The sequence below is a fragment of the Dermacentor albipictus genome, chromosome 9 (assembly GCF_038994185.2).
Source record: "Dermacentor albipictus isolate Rhodes 1998 colony chromosome 9, USDA_Dalb.pri_finalv2, whole genome shotgun sequence".
In the NCBI taxonomy this organism is placed as follows: Eukaryota; Metazoa; Arthropoda; class Arachnida; order Ixodida; family Ixodidae; genus Dermacentor; species Dermacentor albipictus.
Genome location: NC_091829.1, coordinates 36,878,556 through 36,894,396, shown reverse-complemented (window position 1 = coordinate 36,894,396; position 15,841 = coordinate 36,878,556). Strand labels below are relative to the sequence as shown.

Here is a 15,841-nt window from a genome sequence, read left to right as displayed (position 1 = left end):
CACGGTGCCCAGTCGCGCAGGCTAACACTCCCAGGGCTAGTTCCAGTGCACATAAGTACACCAGATAGTGGTCGAATCGATGGCCGTCGCAGTATCGCAATCGATAGTACAACGAACGCACAATGAGGAGGCTGTGGGTTCAGCGCCCACCGGTGACAAGTTATATTTTCGGCCACTTCCATTTTTTCCTATTTTCCCATGATTTTCTACATTTCAATTTGAACCGCAGCTAATGACCCTTATGCTATCCTTGGTTTCATTTCCTTCTGGCTTTGTACATATTGAGGTCAGGTGGATATCCCAGAAATTAGTCAAAATATGCGAACACCGCTGGAACTAGCATCTTTAGGATACTATGACTCAAAAACTTAAAGTGGGAACGTTGCCACCTTATACACCACAGGGGTGATAGACATGCATGGTCCCGTATATGGAACAAGTGGTCCTTTTGTATCCGCACAGGGGATCACGCCAGCGCGACTGGTCAACGACAGGGAAATTCTGAATTCCGAGTTCAGAATCCGAGCCATCCTTCGGGAGTGTCCTGTTGAAGGTTTCATGCTTCCAAAGATTGCTTTAATATCCGGAGGACAAATGCCGCTTCTGCTTTACCATGCCACAGTTCTGGCTTTGCAAACAGTTAGTGCAATCAAAGAGTCAACATTGGCTTCACTAGAAAGGTTAAAGCATTCACATTGAAAAGAGCCCTGTGTACAAGAAATGTAATGCAAAAGGATAGACAGTTGGGCGAGTTGGTACGGTAGCATGATCTTGGCTTCTAGCGTGAAGTGAACACGGACACAGAAAGGAGCAGACAGGACGAGCGCTAACTCTCAACTAAATTTTTATTGAAACGAAGAACATATATATAGGTGACTGCAAGAACAGTAGCATAAGAAAATGACAAGGTAAAAAACATCAGTTAAACATATCAGGGGGTAAAGCCAGAACTGTGGCATGGTACAGCAGAACCGGCATTTGTCCTCCGGATATTCAAGCAACCTTTGGAAGCATGAAACCTTCAACAGGACACTCCCGAAGGATGGCCCGGATTCTGAACTCGGAACTCTGGCGGCAGGTCCGTTTCTTCAGGGACGGGCTACAAATTCTGAATGCTGAACGAGAGAGGGCGGGTTTGAATCCCGGCTGCCGCGACTGAGTTTTGGATGACGACCGGCTGCAGAAAGACTCGTGTATATTTGCATTTCGGTGGGCGCTCAACGAGATGAAAAAAAATTTATGCAGAGCACTCTACAAGTGCAACCCTCACAGCCCACCTGTAGAACGTCATCATCATCGTCCCGTTCAAATTCAAGTTTATTCTACATCAACGTTAGAGAGAAGTGCACACTTTACTGGCAATTGACGTCCCCTTCATCTGTTAGGAGTCCGCTTACGGACGTCCTTTAGTTATGTGGATTTCTTTCACAACGATCAGCGCTGCATAAGTCGTTCACTGGCATTATTGTTAAGAGCCCTGATGAAGTCGTTAATTTGCGTCTGTATTGGACGTGCACATTCAAGGGTTACTATAACCGTGAAAATTTGTGTCTTGGGTGTCTAGGGATCACGTGGGGCCCAGTGCGGCGTTCTTCTGCTGAGGATGAGTTTGTAGGTTAAATTTTTGGCCGCGGCAGCCGCATTCCGAGAGGAACAGTGCGTTATTCTTGGGTGCTCGCGAAAGAGGGGCTGAAATTGTTCCTGACCCCTTCCCTAGGGGGCGCCTCTTCCCGCCCCTACTTTTCTTTGAGATATGTTAAACCCCAATCAATCACTCAATTATTCAGTCAGTCCAGACGCCTAGACTGGTCTATTCTCGTCTAGTGTAGTCTTTTCAGTCAGCCTGTCTGCCAGTTCATGCAGTCAGTTCATGCAGTCAGTTCATGCAGTCAGTTCATGCAGTCAGTTCATGCAGTCACTCAGTAAGTCTAGTCGAATCAGTCAGCGAAACATTTCGCTGATTTAAACGAAAGCGCACGTGTGGCGCAGGCTTTAACTTTGTTACGAGTTTACATCGAATACAAGAAATAATTTATTCAATTGGGAGCACGCAGCATGCTTAACGCGGCTAATTGACATGCTAGAGTTGCGCAAGCATTAAACAATCCTTCTTTCCCCCTGCAGCTTCGGCCCCGTGAATGAGCAGACAAACACCTCGGTGGTGTTGCACCACAAAGGCATCGAGTTCTACGTGCCCCGGGATGTCTACTTGAACCTGACGCGGGGCTGCACCAACGCCACGCAGACGGCGGCCGAGCAGTTTTTCTAGTGAGTCGCCACTGTTGCTGCCAATAGTAATGTATTTCCATCCAATCAAAACTATATTAAGTCAATATCGATCAGTCGGTGCTCATTATTCAAAGAATGAAAGCTTTGTATTCGCGTATATGCAGGCTCATGCTCTAAGCTCATATGACAGTTGTGTGCGGACATGTTGAAAAAAATAATTGGCCGTCACTGTAAAATCGTGAGCAGAACGATGTTTCACACTTTTTATAGGTTTATTTGTCAGTAGGGTGGAGAAACCAAAGTAAAAAAAAGAGCATTTGATACCACAAGGTGGCGTAATGAACGCTAGTATGATTGCCCGGTTACGAGTTGGTGTCTTGTATCATCAACGGCCACATGAATTGTTGGTTGATGTTTGTGTTTGTTATTCTCATTTAATTAACGTTCATAGTACACACTTGCACGAAAGTGCGAGCGAAAACTTTGCAAAAATAGTTTCCGGCTCAACTAAGTACGGAAATATTTGAATGTTACTTGGTGTTTCTTGGTTAAAAACCGAGAAAATTTTAAGACTGTAATTAAGTACAATGTGTAAGTGGATTACTCCGGTTTCCCTTCTATACGAACAGTGATTTTCACCCGTGGCTATAAGCAGGCGCACAGTACGTCAGGCGCGATCCAAAAAACGCTGAAGTTCGCCAGTGAGCAGCTTTCACAATTTCGACAAATACAAACTCTAGTTCTGCTTTTAAAAAAAAAGAAACCATATTTCTCATCGAGACGCTTATCGGCGACTATGTATCCTCAGTAGTGCTTCTTTCGTCATTAAAAAAAATCGCAGAATCATCAAAATGACGTGAAATTATATTTTAAAACAAAAGCAAACAGCCGAACATTTTTTGTTGTTCTGTTTGCAACACGGGACATGCTGTTGTGTTTCCGTCAGAAATTTTCCTAGTGCTGTTTCACTCCGTGCCCTAACAACGAAGTCGCTTTTGTCTTAGTAACGGTGGTGGTCCTTCCCTTAGTATGGCCAGTTCTCTCATGACGTGTTGAAAAATTTCGCAGTCGTCAGAAGTAATATCCCTCTCTTCTTTTATTGTTGTCATAAAGTCTGTTGGCTTTATGTGGTTGTGATTTACGAAAAAGCGGGTCCCTCTGTTCTCGTTGCTCTTCTCGTTCATTACATAATGAGGGTCTCGTATCCGGCAGCATTGATGCCTCGATGTAGCACACGGAAGTTCATTGACCAATTTCCCTCATCCAAGTTCACGTAGCACGTGACACCTTGCGGCAGAAAGGATGTTCTACATCCGCCGCCAAGGCCATGCGTGGTGGTGCTGGCTAACCCACCCGGGTTTACAAATGCATCAATACCCAAAGAAATGGACTGGAAAAGGGCGCCGTGGTAGCTCTATTGGTAAGAGCATCGCACACGCACTGCGAAAACATGTGTTCGTAACCAACCTACGGCGAGTTGTACTTTCGTCCATTTGCATTTTCACTTATTTACAATTTCTACATTTGAAATAAATAAACAACTAATTCCCCCTATTCAAATTCAAATTCAATATAAGTTTATTCAAACGACTAATAAGAAGTACATGTGAATCTTCTGGGCCCTTAGCCTTCTCGGCTAGACTTGGGCCCATGCAGGAAGTGCGAACAAACAATTGTAGCGAGACAACTAAGTATTTTACACAGGATTCATGTAACAGCAGTTATGCGACAGTTATACACAAAGGAAGGCGAAATGCTCAAGAAATTATACAATAGTTCGGAGGACAAAATAAAAGGAAGAATGCATCAAAGAAAAACACAGACTTATAGTGGAATCGAATATTGCTGGCTCCGGAAAAATGTTTTCCTTGTTGTCATAGTCTGTTGGCTTTATGTCGTTGTGATTTACGAAGGAGCGGATGCCTCGGTTTACTCTTTCTCATGTCGCTAATTACTGTAGTTATGAGGTTACAAAACTGCTTGTCCAGTAGCATGTCAGTTCTGTTTTGTCTTTATTGTATCCCGCAGCAAGAGCGTGCTGAACATCAGCAGCGGCATTGGCGAGCCAGGCAAGATCAAACTTGACCTCACTGTCAGCCTCTTCTTCGCCTGGGTCTTCGTCTGCATAGCCCTGCTCAAAGGCATCAAGACTTCGGGAAAGGTGCGTGCGGGAGATCTAAAGGCATCCATTTTTTTCAATGTTGGTGCTTGTACTACGTGTTCATTGAACTCCCGGTTGTGCAAGTTGACCGGCACGTATGGCCGGACGTACGCTAGAAGTGTTCAGACAGTTAAATAAACCTGATGCCGAGTGCATTTGAGAGCGTTCCATGTGAAAACGAATAGCAGACGATGCCCTTAATGCCGCAGAAATCCGGGTCGCGAACGTTATTTTTCGCGCTGAAGAAATTCTCCTGTCACATTGATAGAACTTGGCCCCGCCTTCACAAGATGTCAGACTTATGACCGAGAATCTTGGCGACAGAACCTGCTTTGTCATGTAAGGTTGTGCTGCTGAAGTCCCTGTAGCTGCAACAAGATTTCTTTCCCCGTACAGCGGAAGAAACGCACGCCGACATGCTGCAAGAAATTATACCTCTACGACAGAAAATGTGTACATGCGTGTTTGTGCGAAGGGGGTTGCGGGGAGGGCCTGAACATGACGGCAGTACTTCTTATACCCGAAGAACTGAGTGACAAATATTTACTCAGGTGATTGCAAGGCATTCTTCCATCCCCTTCTGCAAAGGAGTCACTAGAGAAGGAATTTGGTGCACGACAGCAAAATTTCAAAAGAAAACGAGGAGCGCACAAATGCCATGAACTGTTTCTTTTTTCTTCAGTTCGGTGCTCAGCATGCCAATGCGCACCCTTGTTTGTGTTCTCCGCGCTCGACTCCTCCTCTACAGCTGGCTACAATATGCGGTCGCCTGCGTGCGCTACTGTGATCTGACGCAGGGGCTTTTTTTCATTTCCTCTGGAGGATTAGTACTTTCGGAATTGAAGTGTTTTCTGTGCGTTTGTCGGATCGTTCAAGCAGCTTCTCCAGAACGACCACTGAAATTATCCAATGGCTGCAATTTTCTTTCTTCTCGCTTCGCGCAGATCGTATACTTCACCGCCCCTGCCCCATACTTCATTTTAACCGTGCTCCTGATCCGAGGCCTCACCCTCCCTGGAGCAGGCACGGGCATTCGCTATCTGTTCATTCCAGACTGGGAGAAGGTGTTATCCGGCTTCGTAAGTATATAGCTCCGTTAAATGTAGGCAGTCTATGACGCACAGGGGCGGTTTGAGTGGGAGCACCTAATTTTTCATTTGCAGCAACACTTCACCGAACTTGACAAACAGTGCACTTGACCGAACTCGAAGGTGCTGACTGTCTTTGTTGTTGTTTTTCCCCACACGCATCGAGACCACGATGAGGCAAAATAATGGCAAAAGAAACCTTGCGTGCGATTTGCCGAGTAGCGCAGGCTTATCATATTCTGGGCCAGGTCTTGATCAAACGTGTTTAAAATGACGAAACGACAGAGATAGCAACCAAAATGACGAGAGACACTGCGTTGACGACAGCTCTTGTCATAACCCTTTTGTGGGCTCAGCGGTGAAAAATTTGAACCGAGAGGCGAATTTTGATTAACCTCCATGGGCCGTAAAGCAGGCTGGCATGAGAGGAAACGCTCGCCTTGATGTTGTTTCACCTTTGCTCAAGCGACTGCTCAATCTGCATGGCGTCTCGCAGGTATGGCAGCAGGCGTGCCAGCAGATTTTCTACTCGCTTGGTGCCTCGATGGGCACCATCATATGCCTGGGTAGCTTCAACGACTTCCGCAATGACCTCCGCCGGTGAGCAACGCCGCATCGTTGAACTACATTGGCTTGCTGATGAAAATGTGGACACCGGTAATATACGTTCACAAAAGGCACCAGAATTGCCTTGTAATTGTGCGAGCCAAGACCGAATCCCGACTCCGGGAAATTCTTCTTTTTTTATTCTTTAGGGCACTCAGGGGCATGGACGTTTTGCAGTAACATTTTTTAAGGTGATCTATTTCTGCTTTTGTGACGTCTCTAACATGTGAATCGTATATCGCCATCGTGACAATGATTCCTTGGAAGGTGGCAGCTTGTTAAAGTGCTTAGTTTCTCTGCACATGCCGCTTTTGGTTCTTTAGCTTGAGAGCAGCTGCACCAAGCTCACACACCTCCTACGCTGCATCGATACCGATTGCCCATCTACCATAACTGCGTACTGTGGAACATGTCTTCTTCACGAGCTTGTGTAACATGACATATGTTATTTATAGAGACCGCATGACAGCCACTAGAAGGAACATGCCAGTGGCGTCTTTCACCCAACTAGCAGTGGAGAAGGGTGGGCATTTTTCTGTCAATCCCAATAAGACAACTTTCACAAGAAGATAGTCCCCTTGCCGAAACGTCGGCTCCGAAGAGTCTTCCTTTGTTCGCCTACTGTTTAACGCCTCACTGTTTAGCGATCCTGGCTCTCTTGAGCTTCGGAGCGCCAGGTACTTAAGCTGCGATAGAAACCGGCGACAAATGTCTCGTCATTCGTGTGAACTGGCTTAGCAACATTTGACATATAATGTGCCCGTTGGCTTCCCGTATGCCCTCCAGAGACATCATGATCATCACAATGGCCGACTTCTTCACGAGCTTATCGGGCGCCCTGGTTGTGTTCGCCGTGCTGGGCAACATGGCCCACAACCTGGACCTGCCTATAGCCAGCGTCGCCGAGAAAGGTTAGTCAGTGTTGTCGAACGTATTTGGAAAGGGATAAACTACAGTGCTCACCTACGGGGCAGAAACCTGGAGGTTTACGAAAAGGGTTCTACTTAAATTGAGGGCGACGCAACGAGCTATGGAAAGAAGAATGGCAGGTGTAACGTTAAGGGATAAGAAAAGAGCAGACTGAGTGAGGGAACAAACGCGAGGTAATGATATCTTAGTTGAAATCTAGAAAAAGAAATGGGCATGGGCAGGACACGTAATGAGGAGGGAAGATAACCGATGGTCATTAAGAGTTACGGAATGGATTCCAAGGGAAGGGAAGCGTAGCAGGGGCGGCAGAAAGTTAGGTGGGCGGATGAGATTAAGAAGTTTGCAGGGACGACATGGCCACAATTAGTACATGACCGGGGTAGTTGGAGAAGTATGGGAGAGGCCTTTGCCCTGCAGTGGGCGTAACCAGGCTGATGATGATGATGAAACTACATTTGAGATGCGAAAATGCGGAAATGTTTCCAAATCTTTTAAACATTCGCTAGCTGAAGAGCATATTATATATTATGGGGTTTTACATGCCAAAACTGCGATGTGATAATGAGGCGCGCCGTAGTGATGAACTCCGGAATAATTTCGACCACCTGTGATTCATTAACGTGCACCTAAGTCTAAATACGCAATGGCTTTCGCTTTTCGCCCTCATCGGAATGCGGCCGCCGTGGCCGGGATTGGATCCCGCGACCTCTTGCTTAGTAGCCCTGTTGCTTAGTACCACGGCGGGTACTGGCTGAGGAATACTGAAGGGAATCGAACGGTGGCGCTGTAACGCGCAAATCACTTTTTAAAAAAAGCGGCTAAAAAGATTACCAAACGCTTTGAAGTCAGAACTCTACAAAAACAGGGCCGTGAATTTAAGGGCGCCATTTTCCCGGATGCCCGTCACAGATTATGTGCCGTGACCAGATAACTTATCGTGCTTTCTAGACTTAAATTATGGGGTTTCACGTGCCAAAACCAATTTCTGATTATGAGGCAAGCCGTAGTGGAGGACTCCAGAAACATTGACCACCTGGGGTTCTTTAACGTGCACCTAAGTCTAAGTACACGGGTGTTTTCGCATTTCGCCCCCATCGAAATGCGGCCGCCATGGCCGAGATTCGATCCCGCGACCTCGTGCTCAGCAGCCTAACACCATAGCCACTGAGCCACCACGGCGGGTTTTTCTAGACTTTGTAGAAGACTAAAATGTCCAGGAAAGTGGTGCTGGCGGCACAGGGCCATGCCTGCCGCGCATTCTGACTCCGAAGACGCAGGCACTAAAATATAAAGACGGTAGTGACGTGCGTAGCGTATCAAAAGCTTGAAGTTAAAGGAAGAGTCATACTGTGCTAACACAAAACACCTTGTGCTGTTGCGCTAAACATATATACCATTATTTTAGCGCTGCTCAATTCAGCAAGCCACACTAGCTAGCCCGAATAAGCATTGGTCAAGAACCAGCAAACCAAATAGCCTAAACAACTAACTTAACCGGATGGCCTTGGTTTTGAGATCAGGCAACGCGTTGACGTTGCTTGAGGCCGTGTGTTGTCGCTCGATGTAGGTCCTCGTCATTGGATCGGTAATAAACATCTCAGCATTACGGACCAATTAGCCCTGACTATCCTCGGTTTAGGTCCAACTAGGCTTACCAACTAACATAACCAACTATCCTTGGTCTGAGATTGGGCGGTGCCTGCTTTCAATATTAGAGACTTTTAGCTTGTCCGCTATTCCGGCTATTCCGGGGTGGCGCAGCCACTTGGTGTTGTAGAGCTCTACCAGACAAACATGGAGCTAAAATTGCAGTAACCTACTATATTCTGCTTCGTTGTTGGTGCAAATTTTCGGCAGTGGCGTAATTCTGAACACGATTACGCCGCTGCCGGAAATTTACACCCCAGCTAAGAAGAATATAGTGAATGGCTCTCTGTTTATCCGGTTGAGCTTTGCATCACCAGTTGGCGCCACCAATCTGGCCACTCACGTTTACCGGCCCCACTCATCCGGCAAACCGCCCGCGCTTGCCGGATTACCGGATGCACTAAAATTCTCTATTATAGGCCATGGCGGGAATTGGAATTCCGGCGTTGATCTGCTACTACAGATTGAGGAACAGGGCGTTAAGCTAACCGCGTCCGTGTGCTGTAACTGCCTCCAGGACACGGCCTCGCCTTCGTGGCGTACCCCGAGGCCGCCAGCCTGATCCCGGGCTCCAACATTTGGGCCTTCGCCTTCTTCCTCATGCTACTCCTGCTCGCAGTTGACAGCCAGGTAACTTATTCTCGAGGCGTCGCAAGTGACCATCTCGGTCGTCTTTGCAAAAACGGCACGAAAGACTTCGTGAAGGCATCAGCAATCACCCTAATGTACGTTTTAACCCGACAACGTTCGGGGCCCCATGTCGCGGAAAATCCAGTGTCGGCGTCCCTATTCTGCATACGCCATGCCTTGCTAAATGACATGAGATACATGCAGATTATACTGACACACCATTCTACCACCAAAGTTGCTCATACCTTGTCTTACATTCTTGATAAAGTTTTTATTCGGAATTTTGAGAATGACAGCCCCACAAGCAAATGTCATGAAACAAAACACCGACAGCGCATGCATCTTATGTTAAATATTCTCAGACTGAAATATTAAAGGTGCAAAACAATAGCCGAAACCCGAAAATAATGTAATTTTCTGGAGCGGCTAGCTCTGCAACACCTCCGGGATCGGCCCACGCTGGAGGCCGCGTTTCTACCACAAAGCTCGCCTTCGTGCATAGCATTCGCCGCCAGCGTTTCCCGGTAAACATGACGGCTGCATGAGCTGCTGTTGCCGGGAACCGCTAGAAGCAGCCAGGGTTCTTTGAATGCTATCGCGTTCCACTCATAAAGGTGAAGCTTAAGCGTCCGAAAAGCTTTTTCTACGCTCTCTACGATACCCCGAGTAATGGGCCCTCAGACATTGCGGCTCAATGGGTCTAGTCTGGTGGATGGGAAAGACTAGCGCAGGTGCAAAGGCGAAATACTGTGCTGACGAGACACTGAGACTCTGGTTGTTGTTCAATGATGGAAGTTTTGGTACTGCTTGGTCTGGTTCTTGATCGTCGCAACACATCTACTTATAATAATGATGAATCATAATCGTGATGACTACGCGTGGACCACCTGTACTTATTACCGGTCACGACCTTTCAGGATAACTGCCTTTGTCACGAAATTTTCTGCCATTTTTCAATGTTAGACCATTGTTCTTTCCTTTCACATTTTTTCAGTTCTTTTATAACGTGAAAGATACAAACAGGAAGCACTGGATAAACTTGGTTAGAATCCCGATTACCGCCAAGGACCTTGAAACCTAGTTTCTCCCAACGCATTGCAGGATTAAGCTTTACCGTTTTCAAAATATATTCTGTCCTTATAAACGTACAGGTCGACATATCCTTTCAATCTTTTTTTTTTTTGTCGCCTAGTTTAAATAGGCCTGCGATCACCGTCGCCTACACATATACGAGAAATATCGTCCCAGTGCTCGAAAATTCAAAAGTATCTATGCGACAAGCGCCGAGAATGAATACTGCTTGAACAGCGTGAAGTCAGCTGTGCAGAATTCAACCAACCAAAGCCATGAAAGCTAAAGCGGGTACATGAACTCTGGAAACAAACGCTTGTTCTTTTCTTCGTGCTGTAAAAGTCGGAGTTGTTTTCGTGCGTTTATTTTTCTGTTGAGAGAAGATGGTGAGAATTCAGCTCCTTTTTTTTTTGTCTAACATTATTCAAGTTCGCCATGTTCGAGTCGTTCTTGGTGCCCCTCAAGGACGAGTTCAAATTTCTCAGGAAGTACCCGGCCACGATTTCCATCGTGTCTTCAGGCGTCAGCTTTCTTCTGGGCATATCCATGACGACGCAGGTAAGCCAACGATGCAGCGCTCCTTTTTAAGAGACGCTTTACCGAGCGGCTAGTTCTAATGTAGAACTTGCCACGCACTTCACATGCTACCTGCGGGTACTCCCATGCTCGCAGACCTCGCGCAACAAGAAAAAAACTGAGTTTGCGTCTCGCTTTTACCGTGCTTTTTAGCTTATCACAGCGCCAACTACGCTGAAAGTGTGCTATTTTGCATGGCGTTTACCTTCGGCGGATCTCTCCCTACTTAGCATTAAACTCTGGCCCATCAACATCGCTGGCCGCGCGCGCCCTAACACACCTCCAACGCCTTCAGCATGCCTCGACACGGATACGAAAGTATTGCTGCGAAAGTGCCCGAAGTATTAACCGCAACTACCTTACTGCCAGGGCGGTTTGTACGTGCTCAACCTAATCGACACGTACATCGGTGGCATGATCCTGCCCATTATCGCCGTCATGGAGCTGTACACCGTGTGCTGGTTCTACGGTGAGTGTCACACCTTTGCGCGGCCTTAGTAACCTTATGATGGCAGAGAGCACTTGTTGACAAGTGCCTTTTATTAGGCACGCAGTCCGCAATTGTTTCTCAATCATGCAAAAAGAAGAAAGGCACGTAAAGTGCTTTTTTTTTGTTCTGTGCTTTCTCGATTTACGTCAAGTGTCCGCGGAAAATTTGTTCGCTGATGTTAGCTTTTAGGCATTTCTGAGCACAATGAGTAACGACGCGACAAATTCTGATCGCTTCTCCGCACGAGCAAGTTTGCTCACTCGTGTAACGCCACAGGTACAAAACTCTTAAAGTCTTGTGTTTCTTCCTACAGCGGGCGTGGTATTATATAATCAAACTTGCCTTTCTTTTTTTTTACATGTGTATGGTTGTGGTGAGGGCTAACATTTCTATTATTCATCATTATTGTAGTACTAATAACAATGCATATTTGAGGCATGTAAGTGCCACTAGGATACTTTAAGTAGGAGACTGGAGGGAAGGGAGAGGTTAATAAGCGATGCAGGCAATGGTGGTGATGACAGTGACACCAACGTGGATGATGATAATGTTGATGATAATGTTTGTGAGTCCACATCCACATCCCCGCTTCTTTATCATCAAATCTCGGCAGCAAACTTCGCGCCTGTTTTTAGCTTGCAGGTGTGCATTGCGCGGGGGCGTGTCGCCGAACGCTGGGTGCCTAAACATTCGAAATAAAAAAAATCAAATCAATCTCATTCTTTAAATAACCGCAGGCCCACGAAGAATCTCCCTAGACGTTGAGTACATGCTGGGCTCTCCTCCTGGGTTATTCCTGAAAACGTGCTGGGTGGCTATCTGCCCATTCGCGCTAACGGTAAGAACAAACCGACACATCACCGTGCTCTTCTGTGCCCTTGGCGTGTCTCGTTTTCTTCTTCACAGCGGTGCTAAAAACGACTGTGAGGAATAACGTGAAGTTAAGCTATGTTAGTCCGTTACGTTTCTACAATAGCGAAAATGCCACTCTTACCGTGAAAGGATGAGGCTTGGAATAATGCTGGCCATATGCTCAATTTTAAGTCTCGTGTTTTTACAACGGAGCTGTATATGTCTACCCTCCCGTAAATTCGTAAGTGTCCGTGCCTCAAAACTCCCGCGCCCTCTATGGCGAGGCGGAGCAAACCGGTAAGGCATGTGCTGACACCTGGCGTAGCAAAAGGAAAGCTAGAAAGTGGGCGGCGAGTAGCAGCGAACATTGGCGGGCTCGATAGGAAGACGGGTGCCGCGAAGCGGAGAATTCGGTAAAGCTACGCAGGGACCACGCCAGTAAATTGGAGGAGCACTAGGGCGCGTATGCGAAATTTGCGTATGCATAGATTCATTTGTGCGGTGTGCGAGAGTGTGTCGTTCGAGAACGATTTGATAGTATTTGGTAACGTTAGAGATGTCGCGAAGACAAAGCCCCCTGACGAAACATTGGCTTCGAGCTGTTGCCCTGGCGAACGCAGGCGCCATTGTCGAAACTATGGTTCCAGGCTGAGCTAGGCTTCTCTTCTTTGTTCTTTATTCAGCGATTTATGCAACGCCGCAGTACGTAAGAGCGTTGCAGCGGGAGATAATGGGCAACGAATAGAATGCATGTTCATTAACACAGTTCATTTGCTCTTCGGTCGACCTGCCGTTTACAGTTCAAACGAAAAAGGAGTTCACCTACATATACGTCTTGGTTTCGTACACTAGGATATTGCAGTCATGATTATTACGTCTTGAGATATGGTCAGGTTCCTTTAGAAAAAGTTCCTTTGGTAATTGCAGCATGGCAAATTAAATATGGCAGCTTCAGTCTGTTTTCTGCGTCGGGCGGAAGGCGATTGTTTCCCAACAAATCTCACCTTTCAATGACGAGCAGCTCTCTCTCTCTCTCTCTATCTCTCCTTTCCTGCCGCCACACAAGATTGACCTGGCAGCTCGCTTTTGCATTTGATCTGGAGCGGTAATGGTGGCAACTTCGACAGTAAATTCAAGGCCTCGGCGCGACCTTGCTTTCCCACTGTTAATTCACCACCTTATCGTGACTCGCTTGTCTCGTTCTAAATATACCAAGCGCGATCGTTGCAAAGAAACTCAAGTTACGCACCTTTCTGCGCGACGCTTTCAGGTCATCGTGGCCCGCTCCATCATGACGCACGGCCGTACTTCAGACAGGGGCGTCCTCTACCCTCTATGGGCGGACATCGTTGGCGTCCTCTTCGTGTTGCTTGGCCTGGCGCAAGTTCCCATTTTCGCCTACATCTACGCCAAGAAGATGAATTTTGTACGTGAAGCGACAATGAGCGCTTTCTTTTGTTTTGTTTTGATAAACGGCAGCTGTGCATTGGATGAAATAAAGGTGTACCCCAGATCAAACACACCAAATTTCAATAGCTGACTTAGTGTTCTGCGAATGGCCTGTTTCGCTCTTAGCTTTTCATTAGGGAACCACGATATCGTCCAGTGAAGCGCGAGAAGCCTAGTAGAATGAACTTACCATCTGAAAGGCGCCTACTCCAGTCGCAATCACGCCCTAGAACAGACAGGATACTTATTATAGTACTCATAGAGCACTGCCGTATTGTCCGATGAAGTACGAGAAGTCTAGTAGATGGAGCTGAACATGCGAAAGGCCGGTATGACCCCCCCCCCCCCCAAAAAAAAGGTGTCGCCAGCACGCACTTTCTTCTTAAGGTGGACAGAAGAGAGAGGCTACAAAGATTTACCGCCACGCTCAGAAGCATAAGCATAGTTTAAAAAGTGCCTGGCAGGTGCATTCAGTGAGAGCACATCCGACGACGGAAGATTGTGGAGCACGAAATAAGACCATAATAAAGCCATAAAACTTTTTCTCATTATGTAACCCCAACGCCTTAGCCTTCATGGGCAAAGTGGGGTGGTCACGCGGGTAAGAAAACACTTCCATATGTTACTTATTCAGCGGTTGTGTGTTGCATGCGAAGAAATTTCCCCGCTGCCACTGGTATACTCTGAAAGCCTTGGCGGCCGGAATCGCAAAATGCGCGAGGTCAAAATGCCGCAGGAAATGCAGTAGGAAATATTTCTGAGGGAATAATGGTGTGAGTAGTTGGTTGAACATTTTTGTTGTAAAGGCAGTGCACTTGTGGTGACATGGAGAAACACCGAAGGAGAAGCAGCGCTCGTGTTTTTCTCGTGTGGTACTCGTCCGTGTATCCACAAGAGCGCCGCCTTCATAACCTCTAAAGATATCTGATTATTCAAGTGCCCACAAGAAGCAAAGCATTGATAAAGAATAGAGGACGAAGACAAAAAAAAGAAAATTTGTTTGTTGCATAGCCAACACGTATTACATTTGATTGGTTGAAGCGTATACATGCAAACGGTCATATTGCCGGGAAACTAAATTTACTGCGAAGCACTGAGGCTCTGGGAAACAAGTGAGTAAATATGTTTGCGTATTGGAGAACGAGCAAGCTGACAAGTTTAAATTGTCTTTCCATCTAGTACAGAGTGCCGCCGCAGAATTTTCGGACACTGTATTTAACTACCTTCCAACATCTGTGACAATGATTCGGCAGAAGCTTCACTGATTAATTGAAGAAAAAGAAAATTAATGGTTTAATAGCATTCCTAAACTTTAATGTGCTTCAACCAGGTCATTCCTGGGCACTAGAGTGCTGCGGTGTTTCTAGAAGGATAGCCAACATTCTAGAGTGCTTTCAACGTCCGACTTTGGAATCCCCTTGTACGAGTATATGGGACCAGGAATGGGACGGATCGAGTGCACCTGGCAAACTGATTTACGCATTCTTCCCCTCACGGCTGATTGCGCGCACGCGTCCATTACCGGTCCAGGACTGGGCGAAGTGCCTGAAGCCAGCGCACGACTGGGGTCCCCAAGACCCTGACTTGTACGTCAACTACATCCGCTTCGTTCGGCGACGAGGCATCGACAGGAGCGTCTCCGAGGCACACGTCAACCGCGTCGAAGCCGAGGAAGACGTCCCGATAGCCTCCACCCAGGTCCTGATCAGCCCGTCGGCCGCCTCGCCCAGGGCGGCTTCCCACGAGTCCCTCCTGCCGTTCTCGTCCGGAACCAGGTCGGAACCGCTGCTGCCGCCGTCGGTCTTCCGGAACGTGTTCATCATGGGCATGCCCTCGAAGCCCGAGGTTCCCACCGAGGACGAGGTCAGCGTGGTCACCGCCATGGGCACGCCCAAAGGCGACCCCACCAAGAAAGAGAGCCAAAACCCCAAGGCGTAGAGAGTGGACACGTGACTCTTCGTGTCGAGGACGTCACCAGCTCGACGCGAGCGTTGTCGCTCTCGCGGCCACGTCGTCGCGGACTCGAAGCGGGACTTTGAAATCCATTAATAAATACCCTCGAGGCTCAGCGAGCCCACGGCTCCGTTTTAGGATGCCACCCTTGATTTTTCA

General features: G+C 47.3%; 1 protein-coding gene across 2 annotated transcripts in view; it reads left to right on the top strand.

Moving 5' to 3' along the window:
• LOC135906466 (sodium-dependent proline transporter-like) overlaps positions 1-15,841 on the top strand; it is a 24,029-nt gene extending 8,188 nt beyond the window's left edge. For both annotated transcript variants that reach the window (XM_065437849.1, XM_065437848.2), the window contains 11 exons: positions 2,125-2,268; positions 4,258-4,390; positions 5,335-5,469; positions 5,975-6,078; positions 6,871-6,995; positions 9,179-9,291; positions 10,792-10,920; positions 11,308-11,407; positions 12,166-12,266; positions 13,551-13,706; positions 15,260-15,841. In XM_065437849.1, coding sequence (XP_065293921.1) covers positions 2,125-2,268; positions 4,258-4,390; positions 5,335-5,469; positions 5,975-6,078; positions 6,871-6,995; positions 9,179-9,291; positions 10,792-10,920; positions 11,308-11,407; positions 12,166-12,266; positions 13,551-13,706; positions 15,260-15,667 — 1,648 coding nt within the window. In that variant the 3' untranslated portion in view covers positions 15,668-15,841. The remainder of the gene's footprint in view (positions 1-2,124; positions 2,269-4,257; positions 4,391-5,334; positions 5,470-5,974; positions 6,079-6,870; positions 6,996-9,178; positions 9,292-10,791; positions 10,921-11,307; positions 11,408-12,165; positions 12,267-13,550; positions 13,707-15,259) is intronic.